The sequence below is a fragment of the Grampus griseus genome (genome assembly GCF_964374135.1).
Source record: "Grampus griseus genome assembly, chromosome: 7".
Classification (NCBI taxonomy): Eukaryota; Metazoa; Chordata; class Mammalia; order Artiodactyla; family Delphinidae; genus Grampus; species Grampus griseus.
In genome coordinates this window covers 9,082,372-9,106,945 of record NC_139001.1, presented here as the reverse complement: position 1 = coordinate 9,106,945, position 24,574 = coordinate 9,082,372, and the positions used below count along the sequence as shown (strand labels likewise).

General features: G+C 38.9%; 1 protein-coding gene across 5 annotated transcripts in view; it reads left to right on the top strand.

The window, feature by feature from the left end:
• The window catches only part of SP140 (SP140 nuclear body protein), a 75,982-nt gene that overhangs the window by 8,744 nt on the left and 42,664 nt on the right, over window positions 1-24,574 (top strand). For 4 of the 5 annotated variants that reach the window (XM_082657890.1, XM_082657888.1, XM_082657889.1 and 1 more), the window contains exons 3-8: window positions 6,311-6,488; window positions 7,394-7,562; window positions 12,192-12,275; window positions 15,647-15,730; window positions 20,799-20,879; window positions 22,411-22,482. In XM_082657890.1, the coding sequence (XP_082514016.1) occupies window positions 6,311-6,488; window positions 7,394-7,562; window positions 12,192-12,275; window positions 15,647-15,730; window positions 20,799-20,879; window positions 22,411-22,482 (668 nt within the window). The remainder of the gene's footprint in view (window positions 1-6,310; window positions 6,489-7,393; window positions 7,563-12,191; window positions 12,276-15,646; window positions 15,731-20,798; window positions 20,880-22,410; window positions 22,483-24,574) is intronic. The other variant, XM_082657887.1, reaches the window with a different exon arrangement.

Below are 24,574 nucleotides of genomic sequence, written 5' to 3'. Positions count from 1 at the left end.
CCAAAAATGAACTTTTTAAACCACTGCAAGTTAGATTTGTTTCTTAAAACAAAATTTTTGTTTTAAAATTTTGATTTATAGTAATATCGTCTTATAGCTAGAACATGTACCTATTCAATTTTTCTTTATTATTTAGATCAATTCAGGGTATGTTCTTGTGTTTAAGACCGAGTTATTAATACATATTTTTGCAATTTTTAAAACTTATATCCCATATATCTTTTTAAATATACTTGAGGAGTTAAAAATTGAAAGTGAAATTTTGTAACGACCATGAAAGATTTGTCTATTAGCAGTCTTAAATGTTGTTATTAAAATACATATATTGTGAATTTTGCTTTCTATCTTGTTTGCCTTTGTCTAACGTCACTTGCCCATTTTTTGACTTTTAACATTTTTAATGTCACTTTGTTTTTTGTGTGTCTTTGGTAGTTAGACTCTATTTGTACTTTATTTCATTCATACTCTAAGATAGTAATTTAATCTGTTTTTTTTTTTTTTTTTTTTTGCGGTACGCGGGCCTCCCACTGTTGTGGCCTCTCCCGTTGCGGAGCACAGGCTCCGGACGTGCAGGCTCAGCGGCCGTGGCTCATGGGCCCAGCCGCTCTGCAGCACGTGGGATCCTCCCGGACCGGGGCACGAACCCGTGCCCCCTGCATCGGCAGGCGGACACCCAACCACTGCGCCACCAGGGAAGCGTTAATCTGTTTTAAATGACATATATCTTTTGCTTATAAATTTTGGGGGCACTTTTAATATCTAATGTCTCTTTGTTTTCTCTGTTTAAGAAAAACAGTATGTTTTCTTTACTTTTATTCTTTTGTAAGATTTATAGTCTCATTTTGACTCTGTTACCCTTATGATTTCTAATTAATTCTCAAATATATATTGGGTTGGCCAAAAATTTCATTCGGGTTTTTCCATGAGATGTTATAGAAAAACCCAAATGAACTTTTTGGCCAACCCAATATTTCTCTGATTGATAGCATCAAATGTGAAACCATACCATTTGAGTTTAGCATCTTTGAAATAAATCATTTAACTCAATTTTTCAACTTGCCCAGATTGTTAAGATTTTTAATATACTCTGAAGTTTTAGATTAAGATTACTATACTTTTACTACTGCATACAGTATATATCCTCTTTCTAGAACAAGGCTTCTCAAATTTTTGATTATAGGACCCCTCTACATTTTTGAATATTATTGAGAATCCAAAGAGCTAGTTTTTGTTAATGTAGGTTATACCTATTACTATCTACCATATTAGAAAGTTGAACTTTGAACACTTAAATATATTTATTTAATCATTTTAAAATAATACTAATAATGAACTCACTACCTGCTAACATAAATGACCTATTTTATGAAAAATAACTGTCTTCTAAAATAAACTAAATTAGTGAGATTAGCCACCCTTCATATTTTTGCAAATCTCTTTAATAGCTAGTTCTGTAGAAGACAGCTGGTTTCTCCTATCTGCTTCTGCATTCAATCTACTGTGATACCACAGGCCGTGTATTCTCTGGAAAAATCCACTATACATTTGTGAGAGTATGAGAGAGAAAAAGGGTAAATAACATCTTAGTATTATATGAAAACAGTTTTGACTTTGAGGACACCTGAAAGGGTCTTGCACAAAATCCCAGGGTCCCCAGACCCTACTTTGAGAATCACTGTTCTAAAATAATTTTTGAGATGTACTTTTTTTTCTCAAATGAAATTTACAATTTTTAGATGTCAATATTTTTTTCATAGACCTTTATTGGAGTGTAATTGCTTTACAATACTGTGTTAGCTTCTGTTGTACAACAAAGTGAATCAGCCATATGCATACACATATCCCCATATCCCCTCCCTCTTGAGCCTCCCTCCCACCCTCCCTATCCCACCCCTCTAGGTCATCGCAAAGCACCGAGCTGATCTCCCTGCTATGCTGCTGCTTCCCACTAGCTCTCTATTTTACATTCAGTAGTGTTTATATGTCGATGCTACTGTCACTTCCCCCCAGCTTCCCCCTCCGCCCCCACCCCCCGTGTCCTCAAGTCCATTCTCTATGTCTAAGACGTCAGTATGTTAACTGGGTTTAGTGGTGCCTTCCACTTCTTTCATTGATATAACAGAACTTTGCTGGTATTGATTTCCTGATTCTCTTATTATAGGGTATCAGCAAATAATTTGTTCCAGACAGTGTGTCAGTAAGAATGGGGTAGATTATTCTATTGGAACAAACATTTCTAAAATCTCAGTGGGTCACCGGCTGCTTAAGGGAACCCTCATCTTGGACTATCTCTAGCTGATGAACAGCCGCCATCTGAAATGACAGCCACTGTAGCAGAGAAACAGTGGGCATGGCTCACAGGTGCTGGCTCCAAATTCTTCTGCCAAAGCTACACCCATCAGCCCAAGGAGGCAGGAAGGTGCAACCCTACCTTTGTCCAGAAGTAAAGAAAATAGAGCATTGAAAACCGTGTGACCAACACAGAGGGTGCATGAGTAAAATGTTTTCTGAGCCTCTGCACAGCTATTTTGCCTTCACACATGAATGATTGAACAGGGGGTGTATTTGTTAGGCATTTCCTTTTACTTCTGAATCTACATACACACTTGAATGACTGCTTTAGACATTTAGATGTTTCAAATTTACTTTTCATTTTTCCTTTGGATTTTTTCTTTTTTTCCAGCTATGTGCCGGGGAAATTCCCTTGTCTTTATCTTATGACCATTTTAGTTAAACTTTTGTTTGTTTGTTTGTTTTGTTTTGTTTTTTTGTGGTACGCAGGCCTCTCACTGTTGAGGCCTCTCCCGTTGCGGAGCACAGGCTCCGGACGCTCAGGCTCAGCGGCCATGGCTCACGGGCCCAGCCGCTCCGCGGCATGTGGGATCCTCCCGGACCAGGGCACGAACCCGTGTCCCCTGCATCGGCAGGCGGACTCTCAACCACTGCACCACCAGGGAAGCCCTGGTTAAACTTAAAAAAAAAATTTTTCAGCAATCACTTTAAATTTCCAGGCCCATTATCTTATTTTCCTGTTTTTTCTTCATGGCATCCTGGACATAATATCTTCTCCACTGTGTATGAAAATTGTTTTTTAGAAACTCTCTTCTGTTCTCCGTAGTATTTCTATTTGTTCTGGAGTCATTTTTGCTCTCTGCTCATCTTGGTTCTGCCCCTTTGTGCTGTTAGTTTCCACAGATATCTGTGGCCTGTTATTGTTTGTTCATTCTTAAGGGTGAGGCACTGATAAGCTAGCTTGGAACTGCATTTAATGAGATGGGCTTGAAAACCTGTAGCTTTGCTGGGTAAATCCCAAATGCCCAAAGGTGAAGACCTTTCTTCTGTGTCGTTTACATTTTTCTTAAGAGGAAACCTCTAGTTTCTTGCCTGGATGCAGGAGTTCTGTATGGTGGGGTCAGGAAAGAGTTGGGGAGCACATTGTTTTGTATTTTCTCCTTTCAAACAATCCCTCTCTTTTCATTCTTGCATCTTCTTCCCCACCTCCACTACCTCCCCAGGGGCCTGTAAGACACCCTGGGCCCCTCTGTGACCTCTAGGAGCATCCTCCACCAGCAGTAATGATGAATGCTCTGACCACTTTTTCTTTTTCAGACTTTGGTTTAAGTTTTTCATCCAATCCCCTTGTCTTTGTCATTGTGACTCTAATTTCTTTACTGTCATTTTAGAGCACTCTCCAGTGAGAGAGGGGGAAAGCACTTGTTTTCAATCAGCTATCTTTAAGCAAAAACTTTTTTTTTTTTTTCACACATTACACTTCCCCCTCACCACATCCTCAAGTCCATTCTCTAGTAGGTCTGTGTCTTTATTCCTGTCTTACCCCTAGGTTCTTCATGACATTTTTTTTCTTAGATTCCACATATATGTGTTAGCATACAGTATTTGTCTTTCTCTTTCTGACCCACTTCACTCTGCACGACAGACTCTAGGTCCATCCACCTCACTACAAATAACCCAACTTCGCTTCTTTTTATGGCTGAGTAATATTCCACCGTATACATTCACCACATCTTCCCCACCCATTCATCCGACGATGGACACCCGGGTTGCCCCCATCTCCTGGCCACTGTAAATAGAGCTGCAATGAACATTTTGGTACATGACTTTTTCCGAACTATGGCCTTCCCAGGGCACATGCCCAGTAGTGGGCAAAAACATTTTTTTAAGGAATTCAGTGAAGGAATGGATTTTATTCTATCCTGATGCATATTTGGAGAATGGAAAGTTCCAATGACCCTTTTATGGTGGGATTAAAAAATGCTGAGTCTTTACAACTTTTAGAAATACAGAGAAGTTTATTAAGACATTATCAGAAGGGGGAACAATTTATCAAGTAAGAATCAGAATTATAAAGCTTTTTGAGTCTCTAAATTACTTCTCACAGGTGTGGTTATGTTTGAAATCCAGAGGTCTTCTATTTCTTCATGTATATAACACTTCCACAGGCAGGTTTAGATATAGAGCAACCTGTCCTAGTTTTGAATATTCACACAAGTCTCTATATTAGACCAAAGAAAAAGACATATTCTCAATATTAATTGAAACTTTATCAGAGGAGTGTCTTTGACCTAATTTTATGATGTGGAATGCCATTCCTGCCTCTGCAGTTACAGATGGGAGAGGTCTAGCTCCTTTACACCTTCCTGAGATTTATTCTACTTGTTATTAACTAAGAAGACTTGCAGTTCAGTGGTAGATTCTGTAGTATTGTCTCAGTTTGTTTTTTTATTTCTTTGTCTGTAACTTATTTTTTTGTAATATGTATTCATCAGGGTTCTTCAGAGAAACAGAACCAATAGGCTGTGTGTGTGTGTGTGTGTGTGTGTGTGCGCGCGCGCGCGCGCGCGTATAGAGAGAGAGAAAGAGATATTTATTGTAAGGAATTGGCTCACACATTAAGGGAGGCCAGCAGGTCCAAAGTCTGCTATGCACCAGCAGGCTAGAGACCCAGCAGAGTCTCTGAAAGCACTCAGCTGTAGAATTCCTTTTTACTCAGGGAGGCTGGTCTTTTTGTTTTATTCAGGCCTTCAGCTGATTGGATGAGACCCACCTACATTATGGAAGGCAAACTGCTTACTCAAAGTTCACCAATTTAAAATAAAATGTTAGTCTTATCCCCCAAACCCTCCATGTTGAGACATAAAATTAACCATCTGAGTATCATATAAATTCCTGTAAAACTTTTACAATTTTAAAATTCAATGTTTTCCAAAGAGAGTTTGGGTGAAAGTCTTTTTACAGTAGTTTTGATTAGCACAGGGTAAACTCTTTCACTTCTATGTACAAACCTTCCTTAAGCCCAGTGTATTCTTCTATTGCACCCTTGATTATTCTCTAAGTAAATAAATTCCATCTATTCTGGTCCTTGCACAAGAACATCATTTTACACATGTTGGCCCTCCATTGAGTGCCTATCATCGAAAAGAATGCAAATAACAAATGTTGGCTAGGATATGGAGAACCGGGAACCCTCCTGCACAGTTGATGGGAATGTAAATTGGTGCAACCACAGTGGAAAACAGCATGGAGGTTTCTCAAGAAACTAAAATAGAACTACCATATGACCTTGCAATTCTACTCTTGGGTATATATCTGAAAAAAACAAAAACACCAATTCAAAAAGATACATGCACCCCAATGTTCCTAGAAGTATTATTTACAATTGCCAATACAAGGAAGCAACCTAAGTGTCCATCAACAGATGAACAGATAAAGAAGATATAGTGTATATGTATACAATGGAATACTACTCAGCCATAAAAAATGAATGAAATTTTGCCAGTTGCCACAACACGGATGGACTTGGAGGGCACTATACTAAGTGAAATAAGTCAGATAGAGAAAGACAAACACTGGATGATATCACTTATATGTGGAATGTAAAAAAATACAACCAACTAATGAATGTAACAAAAAAGAGGCAGACTCACAGATATAGAGAACAAACTAGTGGTTACCAGTGGGGAGAGAGGGGGAAGGGGGAATTTAGGGGTGACCGACTGGGAGATATAAACTATTGGGTGTAACATAGGCTACAGGGATATATTGTATAACACGGGGAATTATAGACAATATTTTGTCATAACTGTAAATGGAGTATAACCTTTAAAAATTGTATAAAAATATATGTAGTAAATATTCATGTAGAAAAAAGAATAGTCATTATAATATATAATTTTGTATATAAAAACATTCAGAAGCTGTAAAAAATAAATAAATAAAATAAAATCTTTTGACCTCCATGGGCCTCTCAGAAACTCAACGTCTACTTTCATATTGTGTCTTTGTTTCTCAGAATGATCACAGGGGACCAGAACCCAGAGGAGCAGAACCCAGAGGAGCAGTTTTTCTATGAGTTCATATTCAGGCTTTTCAAAGAAAATAAGGTGGAGATTGCAAGTGCAATAACAAAGCCGTTTCCTTTCTTCATGGGCCTCCGAGATCGGGGCTTCATCCCTGAGCAGATGTATGAGGTAAGTGAGGAGAATTCCCTCATGATAACCTGCCAAATTTAGGATGCAATGAGCAGGCTAAAGATCCTCCTATGAACAGGGACGTTCGCCATCCTATAAGTTAGGAGGTGAGAGGAGAAGCAGCATCACAGACAACATCCCTTCTTCTGTAGTAAACAGGGGAGGCGCATGGCGATGGAGATGTGGCAACATTGGAATGGCGAGTAGGTAGGGAGCATCTTAGATATTTTGATACAATATGATAACAATAACAAAATTAAAGCAAATAAGTGAGTTGGGCAACATTTCATTACAAAGCCCTCTTATTTTACGCACTCGAACCTGAAGTGATTGAACTCATAGGGAAGTCGTGTCATGGTAGGATAAATTTGGAAGCAGACGCTTGCTGCTCACTCTGCAAATCGTTTCTTGCACTTTAGACATTTCCAGATACAGAATACAGGTAAAGGTTAACAATGGACCTTCCTGGGGATACTGAGGACAAGTCTTCTTTTTGTCTTTGTGAATTTTATTTGCCCTTTGGCAACGTTCACAGAAGGGGAGAGTGGTTACATGGTTTCCTGGAGGGAAGGGCAGTGGTTATTGTCTGGTCAACTAAATGGCCTCTCAGTACCAGTAAGGGCCACTCCTGAAGCATCCTGTCCAGGCTCTTAAAGCCCTCACACAACATTCTACTTTGAACCTACTTTTATTCTTCAAAATTTCTCTCTTAAGTGACCATCAATGTCAGAGAGGCAGGTTAACAAAATAAGAGTCTATTTTTATGATGGAGAATATTTTAGAAGTCATCCAAATATGTGTAACATTCTAATATTTCACCAGAGAACAATTAGTCTATTTATAATCCGAGTCTCCTATAACCCATACACTCAAAGCTACATAATTCACCATTCAATATTTTTAAGCATTTTCAAGAAGCTTGTGCAAATCTGGTCCCAGTGGATAGAGTGGTGTATGATGCTCTCAGTGAACTGGAGAAGAAATTTGACAAGACAATTCTGGATGCCCTGTTCAGCAGAGTTAACCTGAAGGCCTATCCTGATTTACTTCATGTTTGCAGACACTTCCAAAATGGTAATTACAACTTTCAACAACTTTTGGGGGTTCAAGTCCACTTCATTCACTGATTCATTCATTCACTCTTCATTATATTTGACAGGTATTATATTGAGTGACTACTACATGACAGGCAGAGAGAGAATACAATAGAGAAGAAAACACACATGACTTGTGTCCTCATGGAGCTTACGCATAGTGGGGGTGACACCTTAGCCAAGTAATCCCACAAATGATTGCTCAGCCAGGACCTGAATTTGGTGCTGAGAAACATAGGATTTGAGTCTCTACTTTTCTGGAGGAAGGCATGAATTATGCCTTTTGTAGGAAAGGAGGTAGCCCTATCCGATACTTGCAGACATGTTCAAAGATGGAAAGATTTTCTTTGTATGAAAAGATTTGTCATTCAATGCAGTCCTGTGCCCGAACAAAGAATGGAGAATTCACAAGGGAAGGCCAGCACATACCCATGCATTGGGGAGGGGGCAGAATGTGAACGCTACAAAGTAGGAAAGGAACAGTGGACCTGCAGAACCATGTGGTTGAAAAACGGAGCATGGTTGGGAGGGCTTGGAAGCTCGTTCTGGAAAGGGGAGTTGGAGGTGATTTTCGAGGGTCTAACACCCTATGCCAAGGAATTTGAAGTTTATTATTTGGGAAATAAAGATGTAATAAAGGATTTTTAAACAGAGAAAAAGTAAAAGAAGTCAGTATAAAGAATGAGATGTGTTTATTTGTGAAAATTATATCTTGTAAAATAAGAGCTATCTCATTTCTCCAGTGTGATATCTAAGTCAGAAAAAGGAATAAAGGAAATGAAATACCTAGCCACAAATTTCGAGTCAATATTATATTTGTAGCCAGAACATCCCCAGGCCATGGGTAGGAAGGGAATGGCAGTTACCTTTACTGCCCACATCTCAGGGGCTCTGATCCTCTCCCTGTACTGTAGGGATCCCCCTCCCTGGACCCCAGGACCCACATCACATGTGTTAGTTTCCGGGGCTTCCTGTGCTGAGATCTCCTACACGTGAGGCTTGCTGCTGCCCTCAAGCTGCACTGCCCACTGCCTGGCTCAGCACAGCTGCCCACCTGCCCCCAGGGGAGGCTGCCGCTGGTGCCTCCCAGACCCTTTTGTCAGTGGCCCAGAGCCAAGATGCTGGTAAGAGGGGTCAGAGAAGCCTCCTGTCCCCCATCATTGAAATGCCTGCAACTGTAACGCAAATGTACCTCCTGGAGGCAATACCCACTGAGGGGTCAGGGCAGTAGGGAGATGCTTTTTCCATCCCCAGGACATGTTGACTTCATGCCTAGGCCTCCTTATGTTCTCTAAACCTCTCACCCACATAACATTTACCCCCATGTCCTCTTCCAAAGTTGGCCTGGGCATGAAGTCAACATGTCTTGGGGACAGAAAAAGCATCTCCCTACTGCCCTGACCCCTCAGTGAGTATTGCCCCCAGGAGGTACAGTTGTGTTAGTATTCACTTCCCATCTGTGCCTTTCAGAAAATTTTCATTTCCTGTCTGTGTCTTTCACAACGTGTCTTTCCTTGTTTTCTGGATTTCTCCCCACCCATCCTACCCCAGGGAAGTACTAGTTCCTCTTCACTGTATGTCTCTTTATAACAGGTCTTCTTCCCTGACCCAAGGTCTTTTCTCCTTCCTTCTTTCCTCCCTTCCTTCCTTCCTTCCTTCCTTCCTTCCTTCCTTCCTTCCTTCCTTCCTTCCTTCCTTCCTTCTTCTCTCTCTCTCCTTTCCTTCCTTCCTTCTAAATCTCCATCTTCGAAAGATGTTAGGGCTTTTCTTCTATAATGTAGGTGTATTTCTCTAGAAATATTAGCTTTCTCCTGAAGAAATCCTTCTGCTTCTTCCCTGGTCTTAGTTGCACATAGAATTTACAAAACACATTCCACGTGTATTATTTATTTTAAATTGGCTTTCACTGTTTTCTGATCATTTTGAAGGGGGTTGACCACTACTTACAACTTTTCCACTGTCCATTCTTTTTTGTTTGTTTTTTAACATCTTTGTTAGAGTATAATTGCTTTACAATGGTGTGTTAGTTTCTGCTTTATAACAAAGTGAATCAGTTATGCATATACAGATGTCCCCATATCTCTTCCCTCTTGCATCTCCCTCCCTCACACCCTCCCTATCCCACCCCTCTAGGTGGTCACAAAGCACCAAGCTGATCTCCATGTGCTATGCGGCTGCTTCCCACTAGCTATCTACCTTACGTTTGGTAGTGTATATATGTCCATGCCACTCTCTCACTTTGTCACAGCTTACCCTTCCCCCTCCCCATATCCGCAAGTCCATTCTTTAGTAGGTCTGCATCTTTACTCCCATCTTGCCCCTCGGTTCTTCTGACCATTTTTTTTCCCTTTTTTAGATTCCATATATATGTGTTAGCATACGGTATTTGTTTTTCTCTTTCTGACTTACTTCACTCTGTATGACAGTCTCTAGGTCCATCCACCTCACTACAAATAACTCAGTTTCGTTCCGTTTTATGGCTGAGTAATATTCCATTGTATATATGTGCCACATCTTCTCTATCCATTCATCTGTTGATGGACACTTAGGTTGCTTACATGTCCTGGCTATTGTAAATAGAGCTGCAATGAACATTTTGGTACATGACTCTTTTTGAATGATGGTTTTCTCAGGTTATATGCCCAGTAGTGGGATTGCTGGGTCATATAGTAGTTCTATTGTTAGTTTTTTAAGGAACCTCCATAGTGGCTGTATCAATTTACATTTCCACCAACAGTGCAAGAGGGTTCCCTTTTCTCCACACCCTCTCCAGCATTTATTCTTTGTAGATTTTTTGATGATGACCATTCTGACTGGTGTGAGATTATATCTCATTGTAGTTTTGATTTGCATTTCTCTAATGATTAATGATGTTGAGCATCCTTTCATATGTTTGTTGGCAATCTGTATATCTTCTTTGAAGCAATGTCTATTTAGGTCTTCTGCCCATTTTTGGATTGAGTTGTTTGTTTTTTTAATATTGAGCTGCATGAATTGCTTGTATGTTTTGGAGATTAATCCTTTGTCAGTTGCTTCATTTGCAAATATTTTCTCCCATTCTGAGGGTTATCTTTTCATCTTGTTTATGGTTTCCTTTGCTGGGCAAAAGCTTTTAAGTTTCATTAGGTCCCATTTGTTTATTTTTGTTTTTATTTCCATTTCTCTAGGAGGTGAGTCAAAAAGAATCGTGCTGTGATTTATGTCATAGAGTGTTCTGCCTATGTTTTCCTCTAAGAGTTTGATGGTGTCTGGCCTTACATTTAGGTCTTTAATCCATTTTGAGTTTATTTTTGTGTATGGTGTTAGGGAGTGTTCTAATTTCATTCTTTTACATGTAGCTGTCCAGTTTTCCCAGCACCACTTACTGAAGAGACTGTCTTTTCTCCATTATATATTCTTGCCTCCTTTATCAAAGATAAGGTGACCATATGTGCGTGGGTTTTTCTCTGGGCTTTCTATCCTGTTCCATTGATCTATCTTTCTGTTTTTGTGCCAGTACCATACTGTCTTGATTACTGTAGCTTTGTAGTATAGTCTGAAGTCAGGGAGCCTGATTCTTCCAGCTCCGTTTTCCTTTCTCAAGATTGCTTTGGCTATTCGGGGTCTTTTGTGTTTCCATACAAATTGTGAGATTTTCTGTTCTAGTTCTGTGTAAAATGCCAGTGGTAGTTTGATAGGGATTGCATTGAATCTGTAGATTGCTTTGGGTAGTAGAGTCATTTTCACAATGTTGATTCTTCCAATCCAAGGACATGGTATATCTCTCCATCTATTTGTATCATCTTTCATTTCTTTCATCAGTGTCTTATAAATTTCTGCATATGGGTCTTTTGTCTCCTTAGGTAGGTTTATTCCTAGATATTTTATTCTTTTTGTTGCAGTGGTAAATGGGAGTGTTTTCTTAATTTCACTTTCAGATTTTTCATCATTAGTGTATAGGAATGCAAGAGATTTCTGTGCATCAGTTTTGTATCCTGCTATTTTACCAAATTCATTGATTAGCTCTAGTTGTTTTCTGGCAGCATCTTTAGGATTCTCTATGTATAGTATCATGTCATCTGAGAACAGTGACAGCTTTACTTCTTCTTTTCCAATCTGGATTCCTTTTATCTCTTTTTCTTCTCTGATTACTGTGGCTAAAACTTCCAAAACTATGATGAATAATAGTGGTGAGAGTGGGCAGTCTTGTCTTGTTCCTGATCTTAGTGGAAATGGTTTCAGTTTTTCACCGTTGAGGACAATGTTGGCTGTGGGTTTGTCATATATGGCCTTTATTATGTTGAGGTAAGTTCTCTCTATGCCTACTTTCTGGAGGGCTTTTATCCTAAATGGGTGTTGAATTTTGTCGAATGCTTTCTCTACTATTGCGATGATCATATGGTTTTCCTCCTTCATATGTCCATTCTTTTTTAAAACTTGAGAAGTATATTCAATGTGGAACAGCTGTTAGATTCCAGGAGCAATGTCAAGCCACAGGTCACATGAGACCCACTGAAGTCCAGGGTTCCCTGAGGGCTGGATTTTTCCAGCCTTCCTGGATGTGTAACTATGAGATGCAACTCTTGGTCACTGTCTGGGATCTCTAATTGCCTTTCCTTTCTCTTCTCAGTGATTCGTGAAAACTTCCATTACCAAACTGTTGGTGAAGGAGAGACAAAGGAGACACTCAACTTACAATTAAACCATGAACAAGGTAATTCTGACTTGATAGAAGCTTGCTGTCTCATCTACTAAGAGGAAAGGAGATCATGGATCAGAGGACTGAGCTCCTGGGTGGAGAGTGCACCCTGGAGAAGGAATGCAACAGGAGATGGGGAAGCCAGAGCAGTGGTGTGTTGTTTGGGCTCCCAATTAACCAGCCAGATCTGGAATTCAAGAATATTGCTAGGCAGATGTGATAACTAATAAGATGGAACATGAACCCAAGAGAGAAGATCTCACTGCAACCATGAGGCAGAATTAAGGGGGAGGACTCACAGCAGTAATTGTGAGCCAGAAATTCAGTAGATCTGAGAAGGAGTAAGGGTTTGTGACAAGTCCAAAGAGGAAGCCTTTGATGTGTCAAAGGGAGGAACAGTTGTAAACAGTAGTCATAATAAAAGAAAAGAGAGGAAGAGAGTAAGCAGTAATTGTGTGGAGGGTGTGGAAGAGATGGTGTTCTGTAGAAAAGAAGGAAAGGAGAAGGGAAGGAGTAAAAGAAAGAAAGGAGAAGCGAAGGAGTAAAAAGGGGTGAAGAGAACAAAGGGCAGTAATAACTCTGACTATGACAATAGTCACAATGCATAACATTCACAGACCACTAGGCGTAAGGTCAGTGCTTCCAGTGCATCAACATGTTTAATGCTCACATATGCCTCATTTACTTTTGTAACCAGGATGCACTGTTTCTAGCTTTTAATCATCTTTTCATTCATATTATTACTAATAATTAATCATTAAATTCTAACACATAAGACATTAATTGAAAATTATGATTTCTTGCTAAGTTACTGTACCCAGGTATCACTTTACCAGTAGCATCTCATTTAATTCTCATAACAATCCTGTCATAAGGGTTTTGTTATTCCCATTTTTCAGGAGAAAAAACTGAGGTGTGAAGATAGTTAGTGATTCAGTGAGTGAAACAGCCTTCAAGCCCAAGAAAATGTCTCCATCCTTAAGCCAAATGGTCTACAATAAATTTAGTTATTTGTTAACTGTTGATTTTTTTTCTTGGAAATGACAAATGTAAGAAAAAGCCATAAGAATGGCCTTGCAGAATGTCATTAATATGCATCCTTAATTTGGATTTATACGTCAGATATTGTATATTTTAGAGATGTATTAATACATTTATGTAACATTCAGATGTATTTTAATAATAATACTTATTCTTTTTAATAAAGACAAATAGCTAAAAGTATAAAATGTATATTAGAAAGTACAAAGTGTATCAAAAATATATTTAGAGATTCATCTACCACTGAGAATAGTGGGAATGAGAATGAGGTGGTGGAAGGATTCGTAATAGTTATTTGTAAAGAATAGAGGTTCATTATGAAAGGAAGGGGAAACAAATCCTTCAACATTCCTAATGTGATCTAGGTGACACCCTACGTAGAGCATATCAGTGATGGATGCAGATGAGTATAAGGGAAGAAGATTTATCTCGTGACCCAAATGGTACAATAAAAATCCAGGAAATGATGAATGAATGTGCCCGAGAATCTGAACAAGCAGTAAGGTTGACTGACAGTCCAATATTTGCCTGGATGACTGACTCTGAGTATGGTAGCACATACAGGGAAGGAGGAAGGGGGATGTGATGTGTTCATAATTCAGAAAGGAGGCCCCAGGGAGCTCCAAGGAACCCTGCTCCTCTCCCCAAGGGGCAGAGGAGTAGATCAGAGTTTAGGGTGAGGAGTCATTTACTTACCAAGAAAGCATATCTGGTTTTTGTGGTAAATGGGAGAGGTAAAAAAACCACAAAGAGACAGAGAGGGTAGGACACTGGAATAGCATAGGTATAAAGGGTATAAAGAGTTGGAAGAGAAAAACTAGAGAGACAAAGGGGGAAGAGCCAGAAGCCTCACTGGGGAAGAGAGAGGCAGAAATACAAGGTGACAGGAGTGGCCAAGGAGAGAGACGCCATCAGAAACAAGAATGCACAATCCTTCATCGGGGATACACAGCGTTGGGAAGAGGACTGTAAGTACAAATGTGAGAAATGAAGAGAAGTAGAATGGATTGTAAAAAGATGGAAAATAAGGCAGAGCAAACATAGAAAAAATTAACCTCCCCTCCTGCTTCACACTATCCACAAAATATAATTCAAATTGGATCACAAATCTAAAAGTTAAGGCTAAAATGATAAAGCTTCTAAAAGAAAACACAGGAGCGTATCCTTGCAAATTTAGGGTTGACAAAAATTTGTTACATAGGACAGGAAAAGCATAGACCATAAAAGAAAAACTTGGTAAATTGCACTTCATCAAAATTAAAAACTACTAATCCAAAGACACCATTAAGAAAAGGAAAAGGCGAGTCATAGACTGGGAGAAAATATTTGCAATACATATATCTGACAAAGGATTGTACCTGTAATATATTAAGAACTCCTACAAAAGAATAATAAAAAGACACACCACTAATTTAAAAAATGGACAAAAGACTTGAACAGACACTTCACTCAGAAGATATAAAATGACCAATAAGAACATAAACAAAGTATATATCATCATTAGTGATTGGGGAAATGCAAATTTCATTAGTCATTGGGGAAAAGCCATAATGAGCTACCATTCGGTTACTAGAATTGCTAAAATTAAAAATACTGACAACACCAAATGCTGATGAGACTATGGAACAATTAGAACTCCTTTATATACATTGCTAGTTGGACTATAAAGTGATAGATATAACCACTTTGGAAAACTAGCAGTTTCCTATAAAGTTAAATATAACCCACGACCCAGCAGTCCTACTCCTAAGTATCTTCTCATAAGGAATGAAAACATATGTTCACACAAATATTTGTATAACAATGTTTATAGTAGCTTTATTCCAAATAGCTGAAATCTGGAACGAATTCAAATTCTCATCAATAAGAGAAAATAAACGGTGATATATTTATAGAATGGAATACTATTCAGCAATATAACGAATGAACTACTGGTATATGTAACCACATGGATGAATCTCAGAAACATTATGTTGAGAAAAAGAAGCCAGTCACAGGAGTGTGTACTATGTGATCCTATTGATGTGAGCATCAGTACAGACAAGTATAGTACCAGAAAGGAAGGACTTGTTAATGGTGATAGAAATCAAAACAGTGGTTGCTTATAGTGGTTGGAAACTGAATGGCATGGTGGAAATGTTCCAAATCTTGACTGTGATGTTGGTCACAGAGCTGTTTTACACTTAAGATATGTGCATCTCAATGAAAAAGAGGCAAGCAAGGCTCTGCTGGGCCTCAGATAGGGTCCTTGGAACTTGAACATCATCAGAGTTCATCTTGAGCACACAGAGGTCTCTTCTCTGGATACTGTCTGAGTTCTGTCTTTTTCTTATTGCTCTCTTTAGTGTCCTTGGAACAGTCACCTCTCCAAATGAACAATGTAATAAGATTAGAAGATGTACCCAGCTTACTGCCATATAACAAACAAGGTAACAATCATTTAATTTATCAATTCCATATTAAACCTTTGTTTTCTTGTCTTCATGGAAGCAAAGCCTACCTTTGGTCTCCTATGCTAGGCCTCTGCTAGCCCCCACTTCTCCTACCTGCCCCCTTCTTCTCCTACCTGCTCACATATGCAACAGAGACAGTGAGAAAAGGAATCTGAACTCCTGAGTAGATGGAGCATCCATTGATGGGGAATATAAAAAGAGAAAATTGAAAAGGTAGATAGGGTGTAATATGTGACAAATTACATGAATGGATCCAGTTTTCTAAAATCCCCCTCTTCCAGGTTGAGATAGGGGATAATTTTCAATTAATTTCACAGAACAACTAAGAGGAACTTGGAAACATCATGGCATATCAGGTTCACGCGGGAGAACTGGCCAGTTGGAGGTCCCTGGTACTGTAGTCAGAGTCCAAGAGGAGAGTTTTGGAGATGATGAGAGGGGAGAACCTGGAGGATGAAATCACACAGAGAGACAAAAGTTGAATAGTGTTGGGAGACAGAGGTCAAAATAAAGTGGGAGAAACAGATGGAATGGGAGCAAGTGTAAGACACCGCAGAGAATAGATAAACTGAAAAAGTTCTCAGAAACAGAGATAAAAGTTGAGAGCGAAAAGTATGGAAAGGGCAAGACCGAGAGGAAAATAAATACTAAGAATTGGGAAAAGTCAGGGAGACGTACAAAGGCAACTATGAGGAGAAAGAGTTGAAGGAGAATGGATGGAAAACAGGTTGAGAGTGAAAAGACAATAAAAGAGAGAGGAGCAGATCGGGACATTGTAGGTTTGAGGTAAGAGCACTGTATATAAGCAACTTTGGGCACAAGTGTTGGCAACATTAGCTGTGAGTTTTCAGATTAAACTGTCCTTTACCATCAAAGTGGCACTTGTAAAATACTCACATTGCAATAGTCCTCTCCCTGAATATTCCAGAGACTGCTATGACCAAATCACCACCCTAGATTGCCTTCAGAGTACCTTTATCCGTGGACTCAAAGACCATGGTCTGCTAGATATCTACACGTGAATTCTTTCAAGAACTTTTAACTTGGCATTTCAGAACTAAAAGTAGCGTCTTCATCACTCAAGCTAGATCTAAACTCTTCAGCATTCATGTTTCAGTGATGGATCCTTATTATCTCATAGGTTTTCAAGTTGGAAGTCTAGGCGTCACCGTGACTGCTCTTGCCCTCAAATAAATGCCTGTTACTCATCCAGTATAGTCATTTCTCTTCCAGAATATCTCCAAGCTGTCCATCTGTCACACCCCGAAGTCTTCAGACCTCTGCCATGGTTCTCAAAGCAACAGTCTTCTGTTCATGACCTTCCTCTAATCTTGCTTCCAACAAATGTGTTATTTGCACTTCAACTACATGGGACATTTGAAAATGAAAATTAGATTGTGTTATGTTCCAACATACTTTCTTAATACACTAAGGATTAAATAAATGTTTCTCTGAGTGGCATCCAAGATTACCCATGATAAGCCCCGTATTGATTTTCCCAGCCTCCTCACCTGCCTCCTGCACTATTAATTCAATATAGTATAAACTTTTTTCCCCCAATAATTTTATTTTTAAAATTTGTATTTTATTTTATTTTTTAAAATTTTACTGTAATATAATTGATTTACAAGGTTGTGTTAGTTTCAAGTGTACAGCAAAGGGATTCAGTTATACATATATGTTCATATATATGTATATATATTCTTTTTTTACATTCTCTTCCATTATACATTATTACAAGATATTACATATAGTTCCCTGTACTATACAGTAGGTCCTTGTTGGTTATCTTTTTTTATATATAGTAGTGTGTATATGTTAATCCTAAACTCCTAATTTATCCCTCCCCCACCTCTCCTTTGGTAACCATGTTTGTTTTCTATGTCTGTGAGTCTGTTTCTGTTTTTTAAGTAAGTTCATTTGTATCATTTTTTAAAATTCCACATACATATAAGCAATATCATATGATATTTGTTTTTCTCTGTCTCATTTACTCCCCCAATAATTTTAATTGTTAAATCTTTCATATTTGAGCATTTTCATACATTTTCTGCCTTATTCAACACTGTTTTCACATTCTACTACGCTCCACTTAACCTCCTCACTCTGGTAAATCCTATTTAAAACATACTATTGCAGGGAGGCCTTTCTTTAGAGAAAGCTAGAAAGAAACAGTTGAAAGACAAAGGATAGGAGAGAAGGAGCAACATAAGAGAAACAAGACAAAAGTTGCAGAAACAGAGAAAGAGACAGTTCAGGAGACACCAGCAGAAAGAAACAGAGGCAGAGATGGATAAAATGTAAAGATTCAAACGGAAAGGGAAGAAGTAGAAAGAGAATGTGGTATAAAAAAAGGAAACCACTAAGATCAGAAACTACCACTAAGATCAGGAACAAGACAAGACTGCCCACTCTCACCACTATTATTCAACATAGTTGGCCACAGTAATCAGAGAAGAAAAAGAGATAAAAGGAATCCAGATTGGAAAAGAAGAAGTAAAGCTGTCACTGTTTTCAGATGACATGATACTATACATAGAGAATCCTAAAGATGCTGCCAGAAAACAACTAGAGCTAATCAATGAATTTGGTAAAATAGCAGGATACAAAACTGATGCACAGAAATCTCTTGCATTCCTATACACTAATGATGAAAAATCTGAAAGTGAAATTAAGAAAACACTCCCATTTACCACTGCAACAAAAAGAATAAAATATCTAGGAATAAACCTACCTAAGGAGACAAAAGACCCATATGCAGAAATTTATAAGACACTGATGAAAGAAATGAAAGATGATACAAATAGATGGAGAGATATACCATGTCCTTGGATTGGAAGAATCAACATTGTGAAAATGACTCTACTACCCAAAGCAATCTACAGATTCAATGCAATCCCTATCAAACTACCACTGGCATTTTTCACAGAACTAGAACAAAAAATCTCACAATTTGTATGGAAACACAAAAGACCCCGAATAGCCAAAGCAATCTTGAGAAAGAAAAACAGAGCTGGAGGAATCAGGCTCCCTGACTTCAGACTATACTACAAAGCTACAGTAATCAAGACAGTATGGTACTGGCACAAAAACAGAAAGATAGATCAATGGAACAGGATAGAAAGCCCAGAGAAAAACCCATGCACATATGGTCACCTTATCTTTGATAAAGAAGGCAAGAATATACAGTGGAGAAAAGACAGCCTCTTCAATAAGTGGTGCTAGGAAAACTGGACAGCTACATGTAAAAGAATGAAATTAGAACACTCCCTAACACCATGCACAAAAATAAACTCAAAATGGATTAAAGACCTAAATGTAAGGCCAGACACCATCAAACTCTTAGAGGAAAACATAGGCAGAACACTCTATGACATAAATCACAGCAAGATCTTTTTTGATCTGCCTCCTAGAGAAATGGAAATAAAACAAAAATAAACAAATGGACCTAATGAAACTTAAAAGCTTTTGCCCAGCAAAGGAAATCATAAACAAGATGAAAAGACAACCCTCAGAATGGGAGAAAATATTTGCAAATGAAGCAACTGACAAAAGATTAATCTCCAAAACATACAAGCAATTCATGCAGCTCAATATTAATAAAACAAGCAACCCAATCCAAAAATGGGCAGAAGACCTAAATAGACATTTCTCCAAAGAAGATATACAGATTGCCAACAAACATATGAAAGGATGCTCAACATCATTAATCATTAGAGAAATGCAAATCAAAACTACAATGAGATATAATCTCACACCTGTCAGAATGGCCATCATCAAAAAATCTACAAACAGGGATTCCCTGGTGGCACAGTGGTCGAGAGTCCGCCGGCCGACGCAGGGGACACGGGTTCGTGCCCCGGTCTGGGAAGATCCCACATGCCGCAGAGCGGCTGGGCCCGTGAGCCATGGCCGCTGACCCTGCACGTCCGGAGCCTGTGCTCCACAATGGGAGAGGCCACAATAGTGAGAGGCCCACGTAGTGCAAAAAAAAAAAAAAAATCTGCAAACAATAAATGCTGGAGAGGGTGTGGAGAAAAGGGAACCCTCTTACACTGTTGGTGGGAATGTAAATTGATACAGCCACTATGGAGAACAGTATGGAGGTTCCTTAAAAAACTAACAATAGAACTACCATATGACCCAGCAATCCCACTACTGGGCATATACCCTGAGAAAACCATCATTCAAAAAGAGTCATGTACCAAAATGTTCATTTCAGCTCTATTTACAATAGCCAGGACATGTAAGCATCCTAAGTGTCCATCAACAGATGAATGGATAAAGAAGATGTGGCACATATATACAATGGAATATTACTCAGCCATAAAATGGAATAAAACTGAGTTATTTGTAGTGAGGTGGATGGACCTAGAGACTGTCATACAGAGTGAAGTAAGTCAGAAAGAGAAAAACAAATACCGTATGCTAACACATATATATGGAATCTAAAAAAAAAAAAAGAAAAAAAAGTTGGTCAGAAGAACCTAGGGACAAGATGTGAATAAAGATGCAGACCTACTAGGGAATGGACTTGAGGATACGGGGAGGAGGAAGGGTAAGCTTGGACAAAGTGAGAGAGTGACATGGATATATATACACTACCAAATGTAAAATAGAAAGCTAGTGGGAAGCAGCCGCATAGCATAGGGAGATCAGCTCGGTGCTTTGTGACGACTTAGAGGGGTGGGATAGGGAGGGTGTGAGGGTGGAAGATGCAAGAGTGAAGAGATATGGGGACATATGTATATGTATAACTGAATCACTTTGTTATAAAGCAGAAACTAACACACCATTGTAAAGCAATTATATCCAATAAAGATGTTAAAAAAAAAAAAACGGAAAGGGAGATTTTTCCACAATGGATGAATTCCTCAGCCCCTAGTGAAAGCTGCTGGTGCAAAGTTAAACTTCAGGTCAGGTTATTTTGGGGAGTGGGTCCTTCCAGTTTCTCAGGATTTCTTGATTTTCTAGTTATTTTCTTGCTGTGATTCCTCCTTGGTCATAAATTGAGATGTCTGTGCGATTTCATTCTTTACTGCAGGGAACAACAATGCCTGTTGGGAGGCCTGTGATGGAGAAGAGCCCCAGGGAGCCTGGAACTTCCCACCAAGATGTGAGCTGGGTAAGGATGGGGAGGGATTGCCAGCCGAGGGTGTCAGGTGGCTGAATTCAGAGCTGGTGTTTATTGATGCTTTTTACCCTGAGCACACTCCACAGTCAAAAGATCTAGTGTGTCTTGGAATCCCATGAGTCCATAATAACATAAGTAACATAACAAATAACATAAATATTCCTAAGTGCATTCTAGTAGCAATATGCTGGAGAAAAATGTTGTCTCTCATAGCTATTAATAGTAAAGACTTGAATTTATACCGACCTGCCCTTTATCTTCTCTAAAGAATAAAAACTAAGTATTATTCTATTTGGCTATAATGCTATTATTTTGTGCCTAACCTTGGAAAACCCCCAAAAGAAACATGGTCCTTCAGATCAATTGCTCCCAAATCTAAAGTACAATTTTTGTCAACTATTATTTATTATGTGACTGATTTTTCAAAGAATTTTGGCAAACAAGATGTCATTCTTCTCTCCATAAAGTTATGGATGTAACAGATAAAATGTTACTTATTCCTGTTTTATAGGTAAAGAAATAGAATCACTGAAGTGTGTAAGGGTCTTTTAGCAGTCAAAGCAGTTAAACAAGCAAGGGTACCAGCATCCTCGATGACTTACTATGGTGACTATCGTGTGGGGCTGCAGAGGGTCAGGGCAGCCAAGACTTAGGTACATATATATGATGGAATATTACTCAGCCATAAAAAGGAACGAAATTGGGTCATTTGTAGAGATGCGGTTGGACCTAGAGTTTGTCATACAGAGTGAAGTAAGTCAGAAAGAGAAAAACAAATATCGTATATTAACGCATATATGTGGAATCTAGAAAAATACAGGTGAACCTATTTGCAGGACAGGAATAGAGATGCAGACGTAGAGAATGGACATGTGGACACAGGGGAGAGGAGAGGTGGGATGAATTGGGAGATTAGGATTGACATATATACACTACCATGTGTAAAATAGATAGCTAATATGAAGCTGCCGTATTGCACAGGGAGCTCAGCTTGGTGCTCTATTATGACCTACATGGGTGGGATGGGGTGGGAGGGAGGGAGGTCCAAGAGGGAGGGGATATATATCAGTATACATATACATGTATATCACTATACATATAGCTGATTCACTTTGTTGTACAGCAGAAACTAACACAACAGTGTAAAGTAACTATACCCCAATTAAAAAAAAAAAAAGAAAACTGACTCATGAGTAGGAAAACTGTCAAAGAACACTAAAGGGCAAAGAAGAAGAAGACGACTGGGAGGGAAGCTCAGAGTAAAGGAGGTGTGTGATCCTTCATGGCACAAAAACAACCATGTGTGGGGACAGAAAAATGAGGAGAAAGGTGACTGAGGGATAACGGGAAGGAAAAAAGGCAGAGCAAGGCTCTGGTGGGTCTAAAGTGAGGTGTGTGGAGCAACAGTATCTTTTTCCCAAGGAGAAGTTCACCTGACCATTGAACACCAGAATTCAGCATGAGCACCCTAAGGTCTGTACCTCATCACCATGTCTGGTTGGTCTTTTCTGTTTTTCTTTAGTTTCCTGTGAGCCCAAAGCTCTTCAAGGGACAAACGAAGGCAATTCTGAAGAGATTCCCACACTGCAAGCAGGTAACGGGGGAGCTAATATTGATTTAAGTGACCAATTATCTCATTAATTTGTTTGCATGTCTGTATGCAAGGGACATTTCCCTTCATTCCCCCAAACACAAACACACACTTTTCCTTAGGCTCTGGTTGCTTTCTTCAGGTATATGGGAGGCAAGGGGGAAAGAGGGGCTAAGGCCCTTAATGGAGGAGCTTCTGGGTAGAGAATTTAAGGGCACAGAATAAAAAAAATGTAGATTGGGGCCAGCACATGCAGTTGCCTAAGTAGTTTCAATTTTATTTAAAAGTATATGGAATCCATATACAACCAGATTGGGGTTTGGAGGAGAGAGATCATTTTAAACTTATGTCCCAGGGTTGCATAGGTTTAATGAAATACTATGTATAGGAGAGAAAAACAGGAAGTGAGTTAAAAGAAAAAATAAGGATGGATTAAAGACCTAATGTAAGGCCAGATACTGTAAAACTCTTAGAGTAAAACTTAGGCAGAACACTCTATGACATACATCACAGCAAGATCCTTTTTTACCCACCTTCTAGAGAAATGAAAATAAAAACAAAAATAAACAAATGGGACCTAATTAAACTTAAAAGCTTTTGCACAGCAAAGGAAACCATAAAACAAAAAGTCAGTCCTCAGAATGGGAGAAAATATTTGCAACCAAGTAACTGACAAGGGATTAATCTCCAAAATATACAAACAGCTCATGCAGCTCAATATCAAAAAAACAAACAACCCAATCAAAAATATCTAAATAGACATTTCTCCAAGATCTAAAGAAGACATACAGATGACCAAAAAGCACATGAAGCATTGTTCAACATCACTCATTATTAGAGAAATGCAAATCAAAACTACAATGAGGTATCACCCCACACCGGTTAGAATGGCCATCATCAAAAAGCCTACAAACAATAAATACTGGAGAGGGTGTGGAGAGAAGGGGACCCTCCTACACTGTTGGTGGGAATGTAAATTGGTACAGCCACTTTGGAGAACAGTAAGGAGTTTCCTTAAAAGAACTAAAAATAGAGCTACCATATGATCCAGCAATCCCACTCCTGGGCATATATCTGGAGAAAACTATAATTCGAAGAGATACATGAACTACAGTGTTCATTGCAGCACTGTTTACAATAGCCAGGACATGGAAGCAACCTAAATGTCCATTGATAGATGAATGGATAAAGAAGATGGTACATATATACAATGGAATATTACTCAACCATAAAAAGAACGAAATAATGCCATTTGCAGCAACATAGATGGACCTAGAGATTGTCATACTGAGTGAAGTAAGTCCGACAGAGAAAGACAAATATCGTATGATATCATTTATATGTGGGATCCAAAAAAATGGTACAAATGAACTTATTTATAAAACAGAGTCACAGATGTAGAAAACAAACTGATGGTTACCAAGGGGGAAAGTGGGGGTAAGGATAATTTGGGACAGGAGTCCCCAACCCCTGGGATGCAGACCAGTACCGGTCCATGGCCTGTTAGGAACTGGGTCGCACAGCAGGAGGTGAGCAGTGGGCGAGCCAGTGAAGCTTCATCTGCCGCTCCCCATCACTTGTATCACCGCCTAAACCATCCCCCACCCCCCACACCACGTCCGTGGAAAAATTGTCTTCCACAAAACTGATCCCTGGTGCCAAAAAGGTTGGGAACTGCTGATTTAGGAGATTGGGATTGACATATACTCACTACTATATATTAAATAAATAACTAATAAGAACCTACTGTGTAGCACAGGGAACCCTACTCAGCACTCTGTAATGACCTATATGGAAAAAGAGTCTAAAAAAGAGTGGAGATATATATATATATAACTGATTCACTTTGCTGTACAGCAGAAACTAACACAACATTATACCTCAACTATACTCCAATAAAAATTAATTTAAAGGGGTGAGATAGGGAGGGTGGGTGGAAGACACAAGAGGGAGGAGATATGGGGATATATGTATATGTATAGCTGATTCACTTTGTTATACAGCAGAAACTAACACACCATTGTCAAGTAATTATACTCCAATAAAGATATTAAAAATTAATTTAAAAAATTAAAAATATAATAAAATAGAGAAC